Raw genomic sequence first — 24,685 nt, forward strand, 5'->3', positions numbered from 1 at the left:
TGAAAGAGTTTGATTCACGAGAATTGCAAGGAGAACAGTAAGTCAAGAAAGCTGTGAGGGAGCAAGCTTTTGCTTTGGTCCAAGAGAAAGCTAAGATATTGCCAGGTCAATCTCCATATGGGAGAATATTTCTACCAGCGGACAGGGGTTTGATTCATAAGGCAGTGGCATAACAAGATTTGATGCCTGGAAGTTGGAACATAAAATGCATGCTACTAATAAGGAATACTCCTTATTATGCTGATGATTCATTTATGAAAGAACTAAGGCATAAATTTGGTAGGTTCCCCATCTGGCCAAGTCTTTAAAGATATGAGATTAGCTGTCTCTCTCCAGGATAAATGGCATAGCTTTGTAGCAAAGGTAGAAGACAGTGAGATGACGCAGGACTCACTGGGTGAAGTCTGGTGGGCTATAATAATCTGGAAGCTTTATGATCTGGAATAAGTCTGTCAGGAACTGGAGTGATGCCATCAGGTTTTTTTCCAGATAGGCTGCTGAACAGCTGTCAGACAGTAGCTGCCAGTTAACATAAAGAATGTGTCCTATGTTGCCAAAATGTCTAAGTGGTTTTGGCAGTGGAAGGAAATGTGGGCTTGCATTGTAGTCTTTTCATCACAGGAATGGATCATGCGCAGTATAATCTGTTCTAGCTGAGCATTTGTTTGTGCATCAGAGGAAATGAAAGAAAACACAGAACAAAAATTCAGATCAGTGCCCTGTAGAGAAGAAAGGGCAAGACTGGATCATGGAGGCTTTTATGTACAGTAAGTTGCACTCCTCAGGAAACTTTTAGAAGCAGCTTCCTAAGTCATGGAATATTTTATGTTGAGAGTTTTGACTTCCTTGAAGCTGTAGGCGTCACTGCCTCAGAGTAGCTTCAGCTGAACTCACTAAGGTTAGAGATGGGAAATGTGTCTGGTTTTACATTCCTGTTGTCCAGCGAGCCTTTCTTCTCTTTGCTCAGACCGTGCCAATTTGGGGCTGGTGCCCTTTCACAGGTGTCAGAGCTGAGTGTCATCGTCCTTTACGCCCAAATGGGTGCTGACTTGGGTATCTCCTTTTTCCAGACCTGACCTCAATAGGGGCTCTGCTCCTCTCCCAGCAGGTGCACATGGTTTGAGATGCAAGATGTGGATCATGTAAATGTTGAGAGGAAAACTGAAATCTCTCATGCTCTGAATATTTTCATTTTCTTTATGACTCTGCAGTACTATTTAAGCATATATCCTGTAGGTTTTGGGAGTACCATGCTCTGCCTAGCTTGGCAATTCTCTGTGTGGTACGTATTACCTCCAATTAAATCCCAATAAGAAAGTTATCTTCACTCTTGTCCTCTTACCTGTCTCATGACACCCTGACCTACTACAGCACTTTATCACCAGGTGTTGGGCCAGTTCAGTGATTTGTCTCCGGCCTGTTACAACAGACTGAGATCTCCAAGGGCCAAATCTTTCTCTTGAGCCTTCCATGTGAATATCAAACATGGTCAGTGATTCTTCATTACCAGCTCATTGTCATCACTCTTTGCAACTTTCTTTTGAGAAGGAGATAGAGATGGCAAAGATGTCAAACAAACCTTGAACTACCCAGTTTCTAGAGATCTTGGTACAGTCAATGGACATAAAGATTGTATGTAGACCACTGAGTGCTGCCTTGTTCCTGCTGGAAGGTACCTCATCTGGAGTGAGGCATGAGGAAAATACCTGCGCTTGGCACCACCAGTCAGCTGGCAGCCATTCCCAACTTCAGAAGTTGATAGTGAAGAATTACATTAAAATAATGACTACTAAGTAAATACTAATCAATTGGAAATTGAGAAAGGATGAATATACTGCATAAGCACAGTGTTATTCCTTTACCGTAGATATTTAGAATATAACTTTTCCACTAACACTGAGAATCTGCTGGAATTAGTCTTTAAAAACAATCCATTGCAATGAAACACGATGAAGAAGTTAGGATTAGTTTCCTCTCATAATAATCAGTAGCTATATGTAAATTGTGACTACTCAACTCTGAGAGACTTGTACCTCTAGCAAAACAATTCAGTGAAGCTGGCAGGGGTCACATGAAAAAGGGGTTCAGTGCACTTTCAAGTAAGTTCATTTGCTCAGCTAAGAATAAGCATATGCAAACATTACAGGATTCAAGGGGAAACCAGCGAACCAGCTAGCTTCTAAAGGAAAGATCTTATTGCCTATCTGTTTCCACAAAAAAGCAGCTCTACCCATCACTGTACTTTGAATGGCCACTCTTGTTGGGGATCTTTTTGTTCTGTAACTGGTGTCTAATCAAGAGCTACTAAGAGAAGATTAAAAGTTCTTTTATAGGAATTCAGGAATAGTTCAGTACCATCAAAGAAGAGCAATTGAATTGGCTGCTATCAATCAAATGCTTTTTGTTGTTGTTGCTATTAAATCCTCATTCCTTTCTGTAAAATATTTGCTTTGCTTTGCTGAAAATTCTTCACATTTCACATGGAAGGTCTTTTCCCCAGCTAACCCGAGGCTTCGCCTGTAGGTCAGGTCTTTCTCCTTATAAACTGGCAGTTTGCACCTCATCTGATCTTGGGAAATTTCTTCCAACCTCCATGAATTTGCTATGCTTTACTGAAAACGATGCTATATTGCAAATTTCCACATGATGCTATGAGGGGTGAAGGAAGAGAGTGAGACTTAAAGTCCTCCTTCGCATATGGGTTGGTGAGAGAACCCCAGTGAGGTTCTCATGTGCTTTGTTTACTTACAAGTAACAGCCTGGTCTGGGGCTATGCATATGCTTTATGTTGCTCAGAGGTGCTCTGTGAGAAAATGAAGCAGCGAGGCAAAATCTGTGCAAAATTTTACATTCTTTTACCAAAACTGTGGTTTGCATACTGACTTTTCCGAGTCTTCAGCCTGAATTAATCCTCTTTCTGATTATTCGCTTAAAAGTAAGCTGGCTCGAACAATCCACCAAGTCCACTTTGGTACATAGAGGCATTAGGTTACATCTACGTGTGAGGTGATTACTTCTATGAGCTCTCTTTGCGTTTGGTGAGTAGCTCTCTGAGCCTGGCTGCATATCCAAGTTGCTGGCATCATAACGCCTTGCTGGGCTGTGGTGGTGCTTTTGGATAATATCTTGGGTATTGCATGCTGGAGAAAGAGAGGGTAGCGCCCATCTTCCGCTTGTAGTGAGACAGCTTGCTCACCAGAGAAAGTGAGAAGAAGCCCACTGGGAAGTTGGGATGTGTTGATGCTGCTACAGCCTTTGCAATAAACAGAAGTTTATCTGGTCACAGGCAAAGGAATTAACTCTTCCCCATCGGATGAGGCAATTGGCAAAGAGAGAAAGTTCCTACAGCACAAGAGCATTCCTGCCAGAGGACAGATTTTTGTATTGGATGCAATGAACGGGCTGAAGTTATATCTAATTCATGACTGTATAAGCTGGCCTGGTGCTAGAAGGCCATATGTTCCCTTGTGTAGACACAGTGAAAACAGGCAAACAGCATCTGCAGCGATTACAGATCTGCCTCAGAGCTGCTTACTCACTGCAAAGCACTTGATGAGGAAGGCAGCCGTGGTGCCAACCTCCTGAAGTAGCACTGATGCTCGCTGATGATACACGAGCAGATACAGCAGTACACGAATGTTCATGGCCCGTTGCTGCCGGCAGCATTTTGTCACTATGGGAGGGGGTCCTCAGCCTGTTGACTGGCTGTAGGCACCTCATCCGTAGAAGGGCGGAACTGCTGTATAAATGCTTGGCTACTCAGAGCAGCCTATCTGCCAGAAAGAAGGGAAGCAGGTGTGCATGAGAAGGACTCACCTATGTGAAGTTAGAGCTGGGAGCTTTTCTCCAGCCTTTGGTAGCAAAGTGTATTTCATCACCAGGTCCACAAATCCTGAAATGTGTGCCAGAGCTAACAGGAATGTATACATGCATGTACCTCTTTTAAATATAATTCTCTCCAAGGAGGTAAGGGAAGGTGTATTTTAAAGGTGGAAAAATACTAGTTCAGTATAAAATCCCTTCTGGAAATCTGTCTCAGCCTTTGAGAAACTTCTGTGCTTTTGGTTGGTCTTCTTTTCTGCCTGAGAACTTTGATATTCAAGGAGTGAATAGGAGACTTTGAGAAGGATCAGAGCACATAAAATAGTTTTGCTGTGATCCATTTTGGTAAGATGAATGGTGACCATTTACTTGACTCCAGAGTTGCATTGTTTCAGTGGGCAGATGATGCCTTGGGTTATATAGGCAAAATGTGGAAAACTTTTATTGAACTAGAGGAAAAAAGGTGGTGTTTCTTTGTCCTTGTGGTGTTTTGTATTTGTCCTCTGGGATAAAGGATAGGTCAAATGAGATAATTTTGGAAAACTAAGAAGTCCTGGCAGTTTTTTTTCCCTTGATATTTTTGCCAACTCAGGCAGTTCTGTCTTTCAAATACCATTTTTGCTCTGACTTTCACTCTGACAGAGGCCAGCTCCTGGGTGGATGGCTTCCCGCGCTCCTTGGCACGTGAGGGAGAAGTGTTAGCCAGAGAAAGGGTATTGTTCAGCTCCGTGGCCACATATAGCTTCACCATCTCCAAACACAGGCACTTAAATCTTCCAAAAGTGAGCATTTGCATTAGAAGATGGGAAGGTTTGTAGTTACCTACAGTGAACTAGAACCACTTTTATATCCACCTCTATACCACCAATGGGCAAGCGGGCATTTCTGATTAGTTGCAGAAGAAATTGGAGAGATTTTAGTTGTCTCAGTATCTCTGTGGATTTAATTGTTAATTATCCTTTTGTGCCATTCAGCTGAAGCGTGTTTGTTAGTTGCTCCAGAGTACTTCAGCTTCTTTCAATATATTGAATTCCACTTGGATGCTTTTAAAAGTGTTTGTGCAGCATATGCCTTTCTTAGGAGTATGGGAAATACTCACAGTCTGAAACAAAAGTACAGTGTTCTGAACTCAGCATCCATGTTGTTATCCCATAAATTAGTACGTTCTGTGCTGTTACATAAGTTTATCTTGTGTCAGAATAATAAAAGCTGAGTGTGCTAAAAGGCTGATAAGCCTGCCATGAAGGATTACATAGTTCAAATTCTTCTGCCTTAAAATAACACCTCTTGCTTTACTGACTGGTGCTGGTAGAATCGTCTGGCTTGAGAACTAGTATGAAGTGTAAAAAAAAAAAAAAATAAAATAAAAATTTTAAAAAAACCTTTTTTTTCAGGCAGTTTAGATATGAGCCTTAGCAGCCTTGAATTTAGATTGTCTCTAAGCCACTCTTACACAAAAAGCCTACAAGAAAGCACAGCTGTTCTGTGTTTCCAGATATTAAAAATGGACAAAGTAACTTTTCAGTACTATTACTGTAGCCTTGAGGACTGAATGCAAAAAAACAAGTGCTCCTTCTGTTGGCAGGTGGGAAGTTCAATCCCTTAAAATGCAAAATAAAAAATAATAAAGTAGATGGTTGTGCAGATTCTGAGGGTAGCCTGCAATGAGGGTGAAGGGACAAGCACCCCACAGCTGCCAGCAAAAATCACTGCTGGCTGTGTGCACGCATAACCCACAGCGTGCTCCCAGCAGCCCTGACATAAATGGCAGGGGGGAGAGGGGAAGTTCATCCCTGCTGCCACGGTTCTGCACAATGATCCCCTTTCTGGATGCTGGGGTCACAGCTGCTGTCTGGAGATTACGTACAGAAGCACTCTTCTTCTCGGGAGAATGAGGTTTCCTGGAGGATTAAGCACCAGCTGAAAGCAGGAGGAATTATTCGGGAGGGAGACAAAGAAAGCGAGCCCACGGCCATGACAGGCGATGGGTATCAGGGGAGGAAGACCCTGAGCGAGAAGACAGATACTGGTAGTTGCTGCTTGAATGAGAGATGCTCCAGTTTGGGTTCCTGAAGTAGTCCAGTTGTGGGGTGAGGTCCATGGGTTTGGCATGACCCTGCCTGCCTGGCGTGGGTGGTGGATGGAGCCTGACAGAGCCCGGCCACCCCCTGCGTCCAAACTGACTCAAGTCGCCTTTAACCATTCAGAAATAGTCATCAGTGTGGTGATCTGAATCCCCATGTAAAGTTGCATTTGCACTCCCCATCTGCTCAGAAAGCTACACTTTTTGCATTTTTCTCTGTCACAAACATGGTGTCACCATGCCTTCTGACCCTGCTGCTTTGGTGCTTCCTTCTTCCCTCTTCCTTCTGAGCTTGGTTTTTCTCTCCTTTTTTTTTTTTCTTTCTTTTTTTTTTCTCTCCTCTCTTTTATCCTGCTATTTTACTTCTTGGGTGCACACATTCCCGGGATAATACCCAGAAAAATCATCATCCTACCCACGTATCATGTGCCAGCACCTCTTTTTTGTGTAGGAAAGTCTTCTATATTTGAAACCAGGGCCATCTGCCTTGCTCCTAAAAAAAAAACAAACAAACAGGTTTCTTGCATTTTTCTGCAAGGGCAGTGGCCACAGTTCTTCTGTATAACTTCAAAAGGAAAGTCCAACCCATCCTATAGTAATACTATTTTGAACTTCTATTTGTCAACTACTTCTGCAGTTGAGACTCATTTCACTTACTGGATTAAATTTCCCACAGATCCTATATGCCAGCCACCTCTCTTTAGTGGCTTCAGAATCCTCTAGTGCTTTTTATAATCTGAAACAAGCGGGTGCTGCACATAGTGTAGGAAAGGAGAGGTGGAGGCAGAGGAGGCTGACAATGGATGCATTCAAACTATGTGAAAATGCAAGTAGGAAAAATATGACTGTGTTGGTAGAGCTCGTCAGATGGGTATTAAGGCATGTCATGTATTAGCAAATCATAGATATTTTGAAGACAAAAGAAGGAAATTTCTTAGAAGGAACAGAATTCCAGAAGGAGGCTAACCAGTGAGTTTTGGGTACCAGCATTTAAATGCAGCGTCATAGTTGCTAGTTATTGTCCCTGCTTCATGGATATTTCTGAAGTGCAGTATGAGTCTTAACAATCTCACTTTTAAAATGCATTTTTGTTTGCCTCTGGCTTTGTAAAATCCTCTCTGAGTCAAATAACCTGGTAATATATAAAATACTGCAGCTGAAAATAGTTCATGCTTTTGATGTTGCATTTGAGCACAAACATAAATAAATAGTAAATGACACAAAAGGTATTGAGAAAAGTAACTTGATGTAAGGTAGAAATGTGACCTGTGCTGCTCACTTCGGTCCCTGGTTGGTACTTTTGTTGGAGCAGGGTGCTGACAAGTGCTCCCTTGCCAAGAAAGAACTTAAGACACTTTGGTATTTTACTGAATCACAAGTCCTTAACACGAAGAGTACTGATGACTGCCCACATCTGGTGAATTGGATTAAAATCTAATTAGCATGAAGAATTTAGGAAACTTTAATAAAGTTTCAAAAGTAATATGTGAAGGAAATAAATAGCTTAGCAACAAATTCAGAGAAGTATTGCTAAAATGTTTCTTGGGGATAACTTGAAAGTAGTTTTCCTGCTTCTGAAAGATTTAGCAGACATGAATGGTAACCTATTTTATTTGTTAACGTTTTCTCTTCTGATAATTTGTTATGTTTAAAGATATCTGTTGTCTCTAATTGACCCCTGTTGTTTAGAGTCCATCTAGAAATCTAGGCACATACTGTGAAAGATCAATAAAGTGATTTTAGTGATTGTGAAAGCAATTTTTCTGGCCTTGTTGATGCATTCGAAAGGATAATACACCTGTCCTATGTTTGTGAAGTATCTCAGCAAACACAAAAGGGCAGTCCATTCAGTTTATGTACTTTATTTGCCAGGACCGTATTGTGATGGCATGTTTCCAAGTAAAAACATACTTTCCCCTGTAATCTCATTCACTTACATGCACATTAACTATTTTGGATAGTGAAGAAAGGTTAAATTCAGGCTGAAATGTGGTGCAAAGGAGAGATGGAGGCAAAAAATCTATAATACTTACTGTAGAGGAGTAGAAATTCCTTTTCCATGTCTCTAAATTTAGGGTTTACATCTGCAATGAGAAGCAAAGGCTTTTTGCAATTAGAATAAATTGTGTAGTAGAAATTAGAAATATTTTAAGATTAAAATAGCTGCTTTAATGTCTTCCCTCTCTGTTGCAGTTCTGACTATCTGCTCAGCTTTAGGTGTGCAATCTCTTTTTGTCTGCGGGATTGCATGTGGGATTGCATTTGGAGAGGAAGCTGTATGAAGAGTGGCTAAAGTCACTTGGTTTGTTCAGCCTGGAGAAAAGGATACTGAGGGGAGACCTCATTGTGGCTACAGCTTCCTCACAAGGGAGGAGGAAGGGGTAGTCACCAAAATCTGCTCTTTAGTGACCAGTGACAGAACCTGAGGGAGTGGCAGGAAGATGTGCCAGGGGAGGTTTAGGTTGGACATGAGGATAAGGTTCTTCCCCCAGAGGGTGGTGGAGCACTGGAACAGGCTCCCCAGGGAGGTGTCACGGCCCCAAGCCTGACAGTGTTCACGAAGAGACTGGACAACGCCCTCAGACACATGGTGTGAACTGTGGGGTTGTCATATGCAGGGACAGGAATTGGACTTGATGATCCTTGTGGGTCCCTTCCAACTCAGGACATTCTGTGATGATGAGCAGTGCTTCAGCTTGTAAGGGTGGGAAGTGGAGCCCTGTATGCATTGTTAGTAGGTATTTTGTGTCCTGAGGAAAAATCTCAAACAATAGTTGTTAGGATGGACCACCACATCTAACACTATGTCAGATGATTCAAACTGTGGGAAAATTACATTTGACTTCTGTAGGGCATCTCACATATCTGGTTGCTACATCTTAGATTTTTTTTTGTTTGTTTGTTTGTTTTTGTTTTTTTTGGTGGGTTTTTTTTTTTTTTTTGGTGGTATGACACTCTAAACCCTTTATATTTGAAATAGTTATCAAAGACCATGACATTTTGTCAGCATCCCTGGTGATGTTATATTGCAGGTGTAGTAGAGGTAAAAAGGAAAGTGGAGCATAGCTTTTGGGGAGAGAAGGGGTTTAATGTTTTTAAGCATGCAGGCATTTCAGTGTTTCTGGAGCTGTTACACTTCAGAGGTACATCTCTGTGAGGAAGCCCCTCTGTAGCAGGACACAGGATATTCCTCCCCCGTTTGGGATCAGCTTGTGCTGCGCACCAGGGACCACAAAGGATCTCTGTGGGAAGCTTCACTGCCAGCACCATCCAGGTACCACACTCCAACTAGGATGGAGTAGGATGGAATGTGGGAAAGCTTTTCCTTCTCTTCTCACCCTGCTCTGTGCATAGTTTCATCGCTCTTCTGATCTTGATCCTGATGTGGCCAACAACCCAGCTCCACTGTTTGTGGTGTTCCCAGCTCTCCAGCCTTGACTTGAAATCACAGAATCATGGAATAGTGTTGGTTGGAAAAGACCTTCAAAGCTGATCTAGTCCAACTCCCCTGCAATGAGCTGGGACAACTAGATCAAGTCGCTGAAGGGAGTCTTTAATTCTACGGGGCCCTGTTCCTCTGTCCCAGGGCAGTCTTGAGAGCCCAGAATGCTTTTTTTCTTTAACATCTTTATGTGTATCTGAATAAGTGCTGGGTCTCTCACACTCAGAGCAAAAGTTTTAGACTAGCAAATCTCTACCATATCCTGAGAAGACTGAAAATCACCTCTGCCTTGATACCTTCAGCCAGATTCCCCAAGTCAGGTCAGTGTTTAGAAAGTAGTAAAAATAGTCATGATCTGGGAAGTCAGGTTTGTTAGACTGAGTTAAAAGCACATGAAAGAAGACATGAGGGACTTGTCCCACTTCACAGCAAATCAATCTCAGTTTGAGTGCCACTAGTTTTGGGGTTTGTTTTTTCATGAGATTAATATAGAAGGCCAGAAATTATTTCTGCCTGCGGGACCAGGCATAGTATGTCCTGAACGTCTTCTGTGGCTTTCTCTTCTCACTGAAAGCTGAAGCATGAAGCATATTCTGAGGTAATTCCATGTTGTTCACTTGCACAGAAGAAAATAGCAGTAGGTGGGATATTGGAAAAGTTAATAGCACTTATTCAATTTGTTTCAGCAAGATAGTGACTCACGATGCCAAAATGAATGTAATGAGGATGGTTCATTTTAGCTTAGATATCATATGTACCTGTTGAGTTCTACGAAAAAGCAAGTGAACCTGTGGTAGGAATTCTGTCAGGGTTCAGTACCCTGTAGTGATCTGAGCTGTAAAAGCCCGTCTCCTCATGTGAGAACACAGGGCGCTCTTTCTGGGGCTGTTTGAAGGAAGAGTGGTGCTGTTGTTGGTCGGGTGTTGCCCGGTGACAATGCCAGTGCGGATGGCAGCCTGTGCTGTGTGTTCATTGTTGGTCTGAATCCAGTGAATTTGAAGAAAAACTGGAATTGGAGAATATTTTCCTTGTTCGATAAAGTTCTATGATCAGGTCCCTTCGGGTCATTGGCAGTGTGAAAGGGACTGCTTTACCCTGCTCTGACTTCTTTTGCATCCTTTCTTCTTCACACTCCAGCCATCCTGAAGAGAAATTCTACAGGTGAGACTTAATATCTCCTAATTAGTGGAGGGCTTTTTTTCTCAGCCTTCTTTTGGTCTAAGTTCGAAGTTATGAGACTCTTTCACCTAAAATTTCTGTTGGTACATTGCATCTCCAAGAAGCCTAAAATCTCATTGCTGAGTTTACTGCACCTTTTTAGTGGGCATTTCTCTTATTACCTTTTTGTGACCTATCAGAACTGTGGTGGTGTGAGTACATCTGTTTGTAAATGGAACTGAAATCTGTTTTACTTCATTCTCTGTGCCAAGCTGTTGTGGAAGTTGGTTGAACAACACTTCCAAAAGACTCATCTCAGAAGTAGCGCTTACAAAGTGAAGTTCTGCACTTCTTAGTATGAGAAAACCAATCTCCATTTTGGCATTTAGTTCCCTGTCTCCTGCCTACACTGCTTTATTACTCTCATCCATCTCCTAATGACTGAATGAAGGCCTCTGAAATACATCATAAATCCTTCCTCCATTTGCTTTGACATGAGACCTTAGTGTGGTGATGTGTGAAGGTCTTGTCCACTACTTTGGTACCAAGTTGTGAAGTGCCTCAGAGCATGGCAAAATGCTTTAGAGGCAATTTACAGGTAGTGGTAGAGAAATACTGCCAAATAGTGCCAGATTTCTTTAGCACGTTTGGTCAGAAGGTCTCCATCCGGTCACACGTGGCCCCAACGGCAGCAAACACACCATTAAAGCAAACTTGTGGCTGTAGGAGATGAGGAAAGAGCTTTCCTGGGGGAAAAGTTGTCTCATTACTGTCTGAGTTAGTGCATCAGAGGAAAGCGCAAGTCATGGGCGGACAGACCCTTGGACTGTAGGCGCTTGACGCTACAGAGGAGCTTTCGGTGAGAAGGGCGTTAGAACATCTGCCGGAGGGAGGGCTGTGTCTACAGTTAGGCCTCAGTCACTGCTGTGCAGTTGTGGTATGGATGCCATACCGTATCAGTGCCAGGAACTCTTTGGCTCTGGTGGAAATAAGTAGGTGGAATGCCTCTCCTGGCAGGTAACGAAAACCTCTGGGTTGGCACTCTGAGGGAGCACGGTGCTGCGTGGGCCACTTGGCACACAGCGGGGTAAAAGTGGATGGTTGGGCTCATGCACAGCAGAGGCTGATGAGTATTTTCAGCATTGCTGCTAAAGAAGTCAAGGAGTGGAGATGGATCCTGATCCTCAGGAAATTTCCTGGAACAGAAGAGGCTGAACAAAACAGACATTTCTCCTACAAGACTCCTTCTGCAGGCTGCATCCCAGGCTTTTTTTTTTTTGCAACAGTTTTTGTATCCACCTCACTTGCAAGCTGCCTGCCTGGGATCTCATTGGCATTCTGCTTTTCTGCTGTAATCTCATGTTGTTAAGGAGCGTGATTTTTGTTCTTATCTGTACCATATATAGATGATTACATAAATACTTTGGAAATCTTGGGAGAAGGAAGAAGACACTCCAAAACACCAAACCCTTCCTCTGAGAAGCATTTTGACTGTGTAATCTTAGGTCTTCCTCTGAGAGAAAATTCTGTTTAACATAGGAGGAAGGCAGACGGGCCTCTTCACCAAAAAAGCCACAAACTGGCTTCCTAATGGTCCAGCTGTGCTAATGAGCAATTACAGACCCACACACTGAGCTGAGATACATTTGTTCTCCTAGCAACTGTTGCCCAAAGATGTTTTGATAGGGGAGTGCTCGCTCCTCCTGTCCATGTGTAGAACTTGTGTCACTTCCTTCTCCTTCCTTCTCTCCTCCTTTCCCTGATAAATAGCTGTTCACTTTCTAATTTGAAGCTGTTTCATAAAGGTTGTACTTCAGGGTTTCAGCTTTCATGTTCATAACCTTCCAATTAAACCAAGGGATAATCCCAGGGGTGGCGGGCTGGTTTGTTTTGCCTTGGAGAACAGTGGTTTAGTTTCCCATTGAAGTGGCATTTTCACCAGTGTGCCCCTAGTTCAGGGGGGAAATTGAGCTGTAGGTATAGGACCCTTTATATTGGTTTACTGTGAATGTATGTAATTTCTGAAATCCTTGATGTCAGGGTCTGGGGAAGTGCTGGGGGCAGCCAGACAAGCTCATCAGGGTGCGGACCACAAGCCTGTGGTTCAGTGTCACACTGCACAGACACCATGTTACTCTTTTCCACATTGAAAGAGTGGCTTTTAATTTTCTTTTAAAGTCTGAAATGTAGTAAATAATATAATTTTCTAAAAAGATTGTATCAGTCCTGCTCCCTTCTTTTCAGAGAGAGTGAAAATTTGTTAAATATGCTTGCAACTCGGGAGAGACAGAGGGAGAATAAAACTTCAAACAAGACTGCTAAAAACAGCCTGGGCTGCTTTTGTTTGGACTTTCAAAACGCAGCAGCTTAATGCCTCCATTGTATGCAGGGGGAAATATGCTAATTCGAAGCACATTTCCCATCAGAAGCCCTTTCAGTCCTGTCATCGCCGAGATATGAAGGATGATAAAAGCAGGGAGAAGGGGGAGGCCCCTATCATGGGAGTGCGGCTGCTGGTTATTGTGCTGGGGGAGCGAGGCTGAATAGGGCTGACGAGCCCGGTCACCCGTGAAGGCCCATGGCCCCGGGGCCGCGCGGGTTCCCATGGGCGCCAGCTGCCCCCAGCTCCCTGGGACCCCCCGCCACTGCCACCGCAGGGGCAGGCATCCTTGGGGACACTCCTCATGTCAGCCTCCCTGCTACCAGCCAAGACAACAGCGGAGGGGCTGCCATCAAGATTTGCAAGCGCCAGCCACAGTCAACCCTCCTGCAGCCCTGTAACCCAGTATTTCTTTCTGGGTAACACGGGCAGCTACGTTCTGTACGCCTTAGGTACAGTTTAAGCTGAAATAACTGATTTTTCCTGACGAAGCCTCCATCATTTCCTTTCCAAGTAGCTGCTGCTTGCAGGGCGGTGGTGCTGGCTGGCTGCATGGTGTTGAGCTCCCTCAGCAAACAGGCGTCTTCAACTTGGGAAATGGTGGCTGCTGCAGTTGGGGTGTTTTTTTTCTTCACAGTTACAAAACAGAAGAGATGGAGATGTGAACGGAAGAGTGAAATGCTACTTAGTCTGTTACCGCTGATTTATATGACTGTATTATAGGTTGAAATAAATACATTCATTAGTGTTAAGCATCTGTTAAAAATCACAGAATGGTTGGGGTTGGAAGGGACCTCTGGAGATCATCTAGTCCAGGGGTGTCAAACTCAGGTTCAATGGGGGCCACATCAGCCTCGCGGTTGCCTTCAGAGGGCTGAATGTAATTTTAGGACTGTATAAATGTAACCACTCTTATTACATTCGGCCCTTTGAAGGCAACCGCAAGGCTGATGTGGCCCCCGGTGAACCTGAGTTTGACACAGCTGATTTAGTCCGACCCACCTGCTAAAGCAGATCCACCCAGAGCACTAGGTGCTGTAAGAGGTACTCTTTGAGCACTACTCTTGCTGTAAGCACTATTCTTTAAATACTGCATGATATCTATAAAAACTTAGGATCTCCATCTCTTCTCCATCTCCTCCTTGAAGTTATGAAAAGCTCTTTAAATGGAGGGGTTTGTCTCAGGAGTCTGGCCCTGTTGCTCTGGAGCTGGGAAGATGCTTGGTTTACCCAGGAGGACTGCATTTTCTGCTTTCTTTTTAAGAGGTGCTAGTGTTGTTTTATTTTAGAGAATTTAGGATTAAATGAACTCAAGGCTCTGATAATGTTGCTATGATATTTGCTTGGAAACTGTTTGAAATGAGAATTTAGTTGTAGTTGTTTGTTTGGCTCTATAAACCTGCAGTGTACTAATGGCAAATTAAACTAAGAAAATGGGCTTTTGATTGCGTTTGCAATCTGGTGATGTTCTCTGCTATAGAAGTATGTGCTACACTTGAATACACAGTTTAAATATTTCTGAAGCCCATAGCTGGAATGAAGTGCCTAGAAATACTTTTAAAGTAGTGGTTTGTCTTCATTTTCTTCCCTGTGCTTATAAACTTGTGAACAGGCAAATCATGCTGGTTGACATTGGCTGGGTGTGAGAAGCTGCAATATTTTTCTGCAACCTGTGGGCAAGTTTCTGATCTGTAATGAGAAAAGAGCTCTATCCCACGTTGAGCAGCATGCCTTTGGTCACCTCCAGGATGGTGAGCTCACACTTGATGTAGTACAGTTTTTTGATCTGGAGACACAGTTCCTCCTACGGACCAAAGAAGGAACCTTAGCCAGAGGCTAAGGCCTTGTGCTTTTCTCCAGCATTTTAATTTTTTGTTTGTTTGTTTGTTTCCCAATATATCCATCCTTCCTCCCATTCCCTGGCTTCCTAGCTGCTTTCTTTTGCTCTCCAAAAGGTGTAGAAAGGTGGAGCAGATGATGGTACTTCAGGAATCAGTAGTGGTGATAGATACGTAAGAAATGTCTATAGTACTACTGAAAGCAAAAATGCCCAGTACCATTTTGAATAACGAATGCCGGGGTCTCCAAACCAGACTCATAATGACAACGCTTAGTGTTTACACTTGGGAAGCTCTGAGTGCAAGTGAGGTGGTTACAAATGTGCTGAAACCCATAGAGCAGAAATAAAACGAGATGGGAATGATACAAGGAACAGATGAAGAAAAGTAGATGCTAAATGAATTTTACTCTGACTCATGGTGAGGGACAGAAATGATGCCTTTCAGCTGTTTAAAACAAGTGAATGTCACGTTGGAAAGAAGCAGAGAAATGAGGTTGTAACTAGGCAGTGTCGGGGTGGGATTGCTCAGAAAAGAGAGCCCGTGTCGTTTCCAGGCATGAGATAGGACACCAGTTTGGAGGCTGGTTTCCTATTCTGCCTCCTCTTGGAGAAGTCACTCCTGCATTGCCCACAGTGGGGGCCTGACTGATATACAAATCCTCCTTTGCACCAAGCCACAAAACCCGCCAAGATAGAGAATGGCTCTTCCTTTCCCCAAAACAACCAAAAGGCTCCAAGCTCAAGACACTTAAAAAAATTAGGCAAGACAAAGTGATGGAAATGTATACACTAGGGAATAATCCTGCCCTGGGAAGGGATTTTACTGGACAGGCTATCTGGGAATCCAGGCTGAAAGCTGCTACTTTGTCCTTAACTCACCCTATAGTGCTTTTGTCTCAAAGCTCGCTTTGTATTCAGGATCACACACTGCTGAGGTTCAGTAAAAATCGAGACATGACATGATCCAGATGGAGCTCCAACCGTGCCCGTTGTTGGCAGGTTAAGTCATTCAAGTCATTCCCTATTTGTAAGGTGGAGGGTGGGGTTTTTTATTGTGCGTGGTTTGCTTTTGGTGTGGGTGGTTTTTGTTTGTTTGTTTTTGGGTTTTTTTGGTTGGTTGTTGTTGTTGATTGGTTTGGGTTTTTTTTGTTTGGTTTTTGGCTTTTTGTTGTTTTTTTTTTTTCCAGATAGCGCTGAACTCCCAGAGTGCCCACTTAACTTTTTGTGGGCGCAAGTGAAAGAAAGACCTGTGAAACACTTCAGCGGCCGTTGTTTGTTGTCCACTGGCGGTGTTCTCAAAGGCATTGTAAAGTGCAGAAAGAACAGCTACTTTGTACATGACTGGGATCCCAATTGATGCAGTTAGAAAGAGGGGATTGGAAAAGCTAGGCTGGTCGACGCTCCCTGGCACATATTTAGTCGATGAGTTAATTGGATACCCTCAAAGTAGAACTTGTTAATGTCCTGCCGCTTTCCTAATGAGGATATCTGCTCTTGCAAAGAATACAATGATTAATTGGGGACCCTTCCGTTAGTGCCTTAACTGAGGATTTCATGACTAGTGTTCTGTGTGTGAACAGAAGCTATATTTGAAATTCAACAGGTGGTCCAGGGCTGCATGACAGAACCGGTCCAGGATCTTTCTCAAAGTATAGCTTCCCTGACACTGATTCCCATTCCAGTGTAATTAAACAGCTACAGTAACAGTGAGTTACAAGGTGCTGAAACTTTAAACAATGAATTTCAATACCTTGTACCAATCATTGTTTTGGGTGCTTTCTATTATGTCAACGTTTTCACTGCAGAATAATGTGGGCTTTTCAAAATGTTAACACACAATTGTTCAGTGATCCATGAGTGCATCTCAGAGCGACATAGAGCTGAGCCTGCTGTTGGTGGGGCAGCCTTTCAACCTGGCGTGCTGAGGTGAGCAGATAATGGTGCCTGAGAAATGGTGCTCTCACCACATTAAGCTCTGCTGCAAACTCCAGTGTGATGCTGAGAAACTTCATTTTCAGCCCTGAAGTCTTGAGCTGGAGGAGGCTGTAGCATTGGGAATGGTGCTTAGTTATGCATTCACTATCAAACTTAATACCTGTTGCATGACTCTGTAAGTTATTTTGCATTCCTCATTGTGATTCTGATAATGCTGATAAGGTTTTCTGCTCAATAAAAATATGTATATAATCATAGGTATGTGTTTTCTTCATGTACATACATATACACACACTTTTTCTGCATATGTATACACAAACACACATCTATATCTATACATAGAATCCATCATGAAACCCCCATGCCCCTCCAGTGTAGGGTACTTTTTTTATAACAAGTGCCCGTGGTTTCTTTTTGGGGAGCTGTAGAGTTTTGTACTTCTTTATATTTCCCTGCTTTTTTCCATGCTTTGTGAAAAGACTGGACTGAGGCCAAGACTGAAGAACAAAACGAGCACTGAATAGATGAGAGATTGTAGGTGGGATGCTGAAGTCTATGCGAAGAGTGGGAGGGCAATTTTGAAAATCAGAACTGGATGTGAAGTTAACACAGGATTGTCTGATTAAATCTGACTTTGTGGGGCTGCCGAATAAGTTGGTGTCAAGGCTGAACTCAGTGAAGTTTAGGTTTATTTATAGATAGAGAAAAAAAATCAACAGGTAGCCTCCCTGTCACAAACTTTCATGTGTTTTGAGACTAAGCAGCTGCATTAGCAGGAATGGATTATAATGATACCTTTGCTGCCTTCTAACACTCTGGCAGAAATAGCTCCTCTAGAAGAACAAGAGGCACTTCTACTTAAGCGCTAACAAGTGCAACATAAATATCTAGGATGCTTGTTCAGTATGTCCAGGTATTTAGGATCACAGAATGGTTGATGTTGGAAGGGACCTGGAGATCAACTAGTCCAACCCACCTGCTAAAGCAGGGTCACCCAGAGCAGGTTGCACAAGAACACGTCCAAGAAGGATTCTCTTGTTAGTCTTCTGTGATGGTAGTAGGCTTTGGCAACAGTATTGGAGAAGAGGGTTCATAGCAGAAGCCAAGTAGGTTGACTTGTCTTAAAGGTGCAGAATTAAGGGAATGAAGAAAAAAGACCTGAGCGTATCATTTTCCTGCTGCACTGCAGCATTCCTGCTGCTGCCGAACATGTGACTCAAAGCAGAGGGATGGAGACACAAGCGTGACAGCTGAGCATCTCTTTGCGGTTGTGAAGGTGACAGAGAGAGAAAAAAAAAAAAGGTGGTTATGTGTGCCAAAATCAAGAACCTAGCCCTTAAAATGATGGAGGAGTGTTTGAAGCACTGTTGAAAGGCTTCATTTATTAGTCATGTATGTGAGGATGTTGCCACTGCTGAGCGGAAAATGTATGTAAGGTTGGGTAACTCAAAGCCTTGTTTTGCTGCCTAATTTTAAATTTAAAGCATTTGAAACTTGCCATGCATTACACTTGTAGGAAGCTATACATATTGCCATAAAATTGTTGAGCTGGAGTAGAAGCTGAAGATGACTATCAGGGCTGATGCTCTGAACGTTGCTAGCTGAGTGAAAGCTGCGTCTAGGGGAGATGCTAGGATGTATTTGCTTTTTCTTTCCTCTGTTTCTGTGCTCTTTCAGCTGTTTTCTTCCTGGCTTACCAAAAACATGGTGCTACTCCAGGCAGCTGAGCAGGAGGTCATGTTGCTTCCAGCTCAGTTTCTAATGTAGCCTATTTAATTTTCATTTTTATTGCTTTTTCTCGAAAGTTTTTGGCATGGTTGAGATTCCCGTGTTCTGTCTGTCAGGGTTCTGACTTTTTGTTTTTAATTCTTTTTTGAATACAAGTTTCTTACACCCACAAAAAACCTTGCTAGAGCCATTAGTTAGGATAAAGAAATAATAAAGAAATAATCTAGCTTTGTTTTCTTTATTTAGTTACTTCTGTGCTGTTGACTGCCCTTCATGAGCAGAAACGGACCTCCCAGATGCTTAAGAACATAACCAACTTTTGCTTTCATTTTTTCTTTGATTATAGCTCTTCAGGCTTTTTGGTGGCTTTCACATCTCTGCTGTTTGAGTCATCTTTGAGACTAGGACTTGATGAGACTTAGCTACTGGAAAAGCCGTACAGAACCACCTATTCATGCTTTAAGGGACTTTCACCCCCTCTCTTTGTGTTCCAAATAAAGGTTAGCCATCCGTGTATGTTCTGTTTATTGCCTTTGATTCTCGCCAGCGGCTGTGGCTGCAGTGGGCTGGAGCAGTGGTCCAGCTGGAAGCCAGCAGGCTGGCCAGGGAAGTGTGTGAAACCCGAAAACTGAAGGGCATCCACTTGGCCTGCCCTGCTCACTGCCAGGCACTGGGCTTGCTTGGCAGCAGCTATTGCCACCTTCATGTGGCTTTATTAAGGGGGTCACAGGACTGGCGCCTTCACACTGTTAAGGTCTGCTCACCCTCCTGGATTTACCTGTATCATTTATTTCAGTGATTTTCTTTGACTGCAAAGATAACCACCACTATCTGTGCTTAAGCCTTTAGTTTTGCCCTTCCTACTGGAATCCACGTTTGAGATCCCTAAGTGCAGTGCAGGCTCATGTTTTTTAGTAGTCTGTATTTTACACGGTGCAGGTTTTTTTCCACTGTTACTTGTTCATGAATTTGGATTTTATTTTCCTAGTAATTTAGTATGTCTGAAAGAACGGGCCTCAATTTTTTTTGAAGTACTTGCCAGTTATATGACTGCTGCACAACTGAAAGCCTGTTGTTATGCTTTGATTTTATGCACATGGAAAATCTGCCTGCTTTTGCATAAGCATTCAGAGTGGGTTTTATACTCAGGTCTTAGGTAAGTGGTCTAAAGCTGGTCCAAACAGAAGCAGTTATGTTGAGAGACACAAAGTGGCTGCATCTCTATTTGTTCTTTCTCTTGAATATTTTAGCATATTTCATATATATATATGTATTCCAGAAGTTGTGTTTAAAATGAGTTGTTTGGAGTACACGTCAGTTTTGTTTGAGGGACAATCTCTGAATTTTAACTTGCATCTTGGATCTCACAGATTAATCTCAAATTACACTTGAACTATGTGAGAACACTTTTATTACAGCTGTGTGAAGCCTTTGTAGAAATGGCAAGTGTAGATTCATCTTCTGAAAGCCTGTGAAGAATTTGCTGTAGCTTATGATAGAACTCCTCAGCCTTCAGGAATGTAAACTAGATTCAGTGACATTAAAGATAGATGTTCAAAAGGAATTGGCACATGAACAGAATTGGTTTTTTAATACATTTTTTTACTTGTGTAATTGTACTATTTTACTGGACTGAGCAAAATGATAAAAAATGTTTTTGTGTGTGTTTTTTGTTTTTGTTTTTTAAAGCTAGATAAAATAGATTAAAGCCTCTTTTTAAAAAATCTAGTTTGCAGTGAATGTCACTTGGTCTGCAGTGCCTTCACATACTTTGCTCCACTGCTGATATTCCTGATAAGCCTTAGGCTTGGAGCTGTGCTTTAGCAGCAGACACCCTTACTGCTCAGCCCCTCTCATTTCATTTTTATTGTTGTCTGCAAATAAAATGCTGGGCTGTACTCCTGAAACGTAACTAGCCACTTTCCCTGGTTCCTGGTTATCTCAATCAACCTTGTCTGTACAGCAGGTTTTTGCTGAATATCAGTCTTTAAAGAATCTTTTTGTAATTTCTACCTTTGTAGCTTTGTCTTTTGTCATGTTGTCATAGGTATAGACTTGACGTCTCCTAGTCTCATCACATATTATGAAAGGGATGTATCTGATGAAGAGAGAGGAGGGTGTTGGATGAGACAATTTGCTGGCTGAGATCAGTGCTCGAAGTGGAAGATCAGTACCCATGGTAGCACTGGAGGAAATATCACATGGTTTCCTGTGTTTATCACTGATGAAGCAGAGGTTTGAACATTAAGAAATTACTTAGGATGATAAGTGCTTAAAATCCATTATATACTGCAGCAATCTGGAAAGCAGTAAGAAGGGAGGGAGGAAACTTTACACTCATGCATCACTTGAAGGTTTCAGGGAAAGATTTAGTAGGTAGAATTAATGCTTTTGAATACTTGAGATTGACAGCTTCTGAAGTCTTCAGTTCAAGCTCTTGTGAAGTTAATTCTGATACTGAGCACTTCTTCACTGCTTATTTGGGGAAGGGGTTATCCTGGTAGAAAGTAGGAGAAGCAGTCCCCCAACCTATTTGTTTTGTGCTTGTAAAACATCTCTGAAGTCCTGAGCCTGCCTGGAGAATCTGCTTGCCAGCAAGAGAGCATGCAGCTGTTTGAAGGAGTAGGTCTCACTCATACAGAGTGGAAGGCTTCGTTAACGGGTTTCTTCCAGACACAGTCTGTACCCAGAGGTTCTGTCTAATGTGTTTTCTGTTTAAAGAAAGGAAATTCCAGATGACGTTTGTATTTTCTGTGTATTTATACCAATAAGTACATTAATATTATACTACTCAAGTTAGTTTTTGTACAGGTCATTTGTAACTTGGGATAGTCAGAAGAGAGGTTTCAACCTTTTAAACTTTTAGACCTTCCAAAGTTAGAAAATATCATTAAGGAACAGCGCTCTAGACTATGACAGCAGTGGGTAGAAGTACTGACTGAACAATGGGAAGTTCCAAGAAAGGAATTTTAGTGTGAGGGGCAATCAACTGTTTTGACCACTGACTAAAATTCGTGTGACTTTCATCAAGTAGGGTGTGTTTGCTATGAATTTGCAATCTTATTCATGTTATGTGGGGAAGACAACCACTCATTGTAGAACATTTTCTTTGTATAATTGTTATCCCAAATGTTAAAGAAGCTGTCTTTCTTTTCTTGACTGTGGGATTTGAACAGCCTCATGGTTAAAAGACTACGGCAAATACATCACCTTACAGTTTCACCTATCAGCTGCTTCCTTGAGGGAGTACATTTTTAGTACACAGTCTTACTGGGCAGGGATTTCAATATGTGTAAGGGCTGCTATGTGGGCGTTGGAGAAGGATGTTGGAGATCCATGCCTTGCACCTGGGTTGAGGTCTCAGCCTGGGCTGCTGATTTCATTACCTTTAGGAACCCAACCCATTGCCTCATGTTGATTCCTGAGGATACTTCATCTCCTCTACAAATCAACTTCATCCTGCATATAAAAAGTCTGCTGAGGTGGGAGCTTCAACTGCAGACTTTTCCTGGACTCCAAGAAAGCTTTTTAGGCAAGTGCTTGACATCAAATTTTGATGCTGTGATATGAAACCTGAGGGGAAGTCCAAGACCTCTTGGCAGCTGGGCTGAAGCGTATGTCTGAACAGTAATGCCCAAAGCAAAGTAACAACTATGGTGACCATGTTGAGAGAAGAGGATTTGTACACTGATTTCTTAAAAGAGAAGGGAAGCTTATCTATAGATTGGGTCTGAGGTTTTTTGTGCTTTTCACTAGGCATCCTTAGAAATAAAAATGCACAGCAAAATGGTGGGTGTAGTAACTTTAACCAGAAGAGGCTGAACTGCAGCTACAAATCCTTGGAGCGCTTCCCTCTTCCCACTCTCCTGGTTGAATCTGTTACATGGAACATACAGCGTGTAGGTTTTAACATCCCCAGCATTTGCTGAATCTGCTAGGCATTTTTGCAGCCTGCAGAATCAGCTGTGGCGGCTGGCCCAGCGAAGCCTGCCAGACCGCAAAGGCCATTACTCCATGGTTGCTCCATCGTCCTCCGCACATCAAGGGCTGCCTTTGGGCATGTCTGCCCTGTGCAGTGTGGCAGCTGCAAAACAAACAAGGTGACAGGCAAGGTTAATTACCCTTAAGTATGTCAGTTATCTTGGGGTTTGGAAGGTGAGTAAAGCCCCAGCGTGGTGTTCCCTGATCTGTGGCTCCCCGGCATGGGGCTGCTCAGCACAGGCTGGGGACACCTAAAGCCACCTCATGCAGTGCAATGTAGATGTGTCCTGGTTTTGTTGCTTCCAGAGCCAGGTTAGGACAGCTTGTTAGATTGTGCTACAGTCTGTCTCAGTTTAGGGGCGACCAAATATGAGTTTAGCAGCCACTCTGCACTTGTGTTTAAATATGGATTTAGCTCTCTAATAGCCGACATCCTTTTAAAACCCAAGCTGTGTTTTCTTAAACATTTTATCCTTTAAAGTATTGCACATACATTTTAGGTCACTTGAGCTTGCTTCCTTTCTGCTTGCTTGGATTTTTTTGTGCTTATTTTTTTTTCCTATCCTGCTTGCTAGTCAGAGAAAGAATTTAAATTTCCCATGTACATGTATATATGCCCACTTTTGCTTTTATGCTTCTCTCACAGTTTTTTGTCATGGGCGAGCAGAACTTACTCGGCAAAGAAAGCAAACAGAGAGAGCAGACCCATCACCCCCCACCCCTGGAAAGAGCAGAGGGCATGTGGAATAAATCAAAACACGAAGCATAATAACGAGGTCTCATGGGAAAGGGAGCCTTGCGATTGTGTGCCGGCGTGCACTCCCCTTAGAGACAGTGGCTGGGGGGCTCCTTTCTTTCTCGCCCGCATCTCCCCTCCCGATGTCACCGATCCATTCACTGCCCAGGGAATTGATTAACGTTCGTTGGGAGCCTTGGGAGACGGGGAAAGAGGGGGAGAGTGAAGGGCGAGAGGAAGGGTTTGCAAGGCGGTGATGCCGATCCCCCACGACACGGCGAGCCGGGGCACAGTGGGGCGCGGGATGGGTATTTTATAGCTGGGGACCGCGGTGACGTATGGCTGAGCACTGGCTGGCACGGCTCCTCGTGGACCAGTCAGCGGAGCGAAATTGAAGCTGACAAGACTTTTTCTGGCATTTTGGAAAGGACTGTAATCTACTGTAGGGGAGAACAGAGCCGCTCAATCACCGCCGCCGTAAATAGGAGACGGAAGGGAGTGAGAAAGGAGGCGAAGAGAAAAAGTGCTTACTGGGGGGGGAGGGGGGGGCAGCATTTTTGGTGGATGGTATGAAGCCAGCCATGGAAACTGCAGCGGAGGAAAATGCAGAACAAAGCCAAGAGAAAAAAGGTACCCAGGGGTCTAACAATAGCCTGTTTAAATCTTTTCATTCAAGGGGCTTAAAGAGGTTTAGGCCAGTTTTGTCACTTTTTCGAATAGCTCTTAAACAATCATTACTGCATCTTCGGGCTTTCAGTCGTCCTTTCCTGCGTGGCTTGACAACAAATTAATAGAGCAGTGATCTTTCTGTCTGTGTCTGTATTTGCTCTGAATCTGTCCTAACCATACCTGAAATTATGTTTGCAAAAGAAGTCTTACTGCTGTGTCTTTGATGGATTTTGGTAAATTTGGTTTATGGAGGTAGCATATGCATGTGTGTTTGCATGTCTTTTCAGAGCCATAATTTGATGTTTTCTTCAAGTCTAGCCATGTAGCAAGGCTTTGCAATGCAGTGGGGGAGACCTAGGTTATAATAACATATTATAATATCACACAACCTTCATGTAGTTATCTTGATGCCAAATGCTACTCTTATTTTTAAATTCCTTTTCTATGGTGTCGTCTGGCAAATTTTGCTATTGTAAAGATCTCTCTGCACCATGATAATGGGAAATAATGCAATGAGTTTCACAACATTAGGTTTCAGGGTGTGTTAATCACTGAGAATTGCTGCTTAATGGAGAGAACAATTCCATAGTATTGGTTCTGCAGTGGGGAGACGGCAGCACAACAGAGGTGCTTCATCCAGCCCAGCGTTACAGGTGATACATTAATATTTGGTCTGGAGTGCTGAACTTCAAAGGCTAAATTCAACTAGCAAAGGACTGTTTTGTTTCAGCATAATATAATTTATGCCAAATGAATGTCCCGCTTCAGAGTAGCAGAATACTGTACAAATCGTAGCAACCCTTTTTTTTTCTGACTGATCCAGCATTAATAAAATCATTCAAATTTCCACTGCCTTTTTACATGAGTCATAGTATACTTTTGAACCTGTTATGTGTCATTTATAAGCAATT

The 24,685-nt window shown here is 42.9% G+C and overlaps 1 protein-coding gene across 11 annotated transcripts in view; it reads left to right on the forward strand.

Annotated features, from left to right (window-relative positions):
• GPM6B (glycoprotein M6B) overlaps positions 1 to 24,685 on the forward strand; it is a 112,546-nt gene that overhangs the window by 56,129 nt on the left and 31,732 nt on the right. For 2 of the 11 annotated variants that reach the window (XM_005500811.4, XM_005500810.4), the window contains exon 1: positions 23,371 to 23,735. The exons of 7 other annotated variants lie outside the window; for them this stretch is intronic. In XM_005500811.4, coding sequence (XP_005500868.2) covers positions 23,675 to 23,735 — 61 coding nt within the window. In that variant the 5' untranslated portion in view covers positions 23,371 to 23,674. Of the gene's footprint in view, positions 1 to 23,147; positions 23,736 to 24,685 lie in introns of those variants that run through there. 2 more of the 11 variants (XM_005500812.4, XM_065073016.1) reach the window with 2 other exon arrangements.

This window comes from Columba livia, chromosome 1, assembly GCF_036013475.1.
Source record: "Columba livia isolate bColLiv1 breed racing homer chromosome 1, bColLiv1.pat.W.v2, whole genome shotgun sequence".
NCBI classification, from domain to species: domain Eukaryota; kingdom Metazoa; phylum Chordata; class Aves; order Columbiformes; family Columbidae; genus Columba; species Columba livia.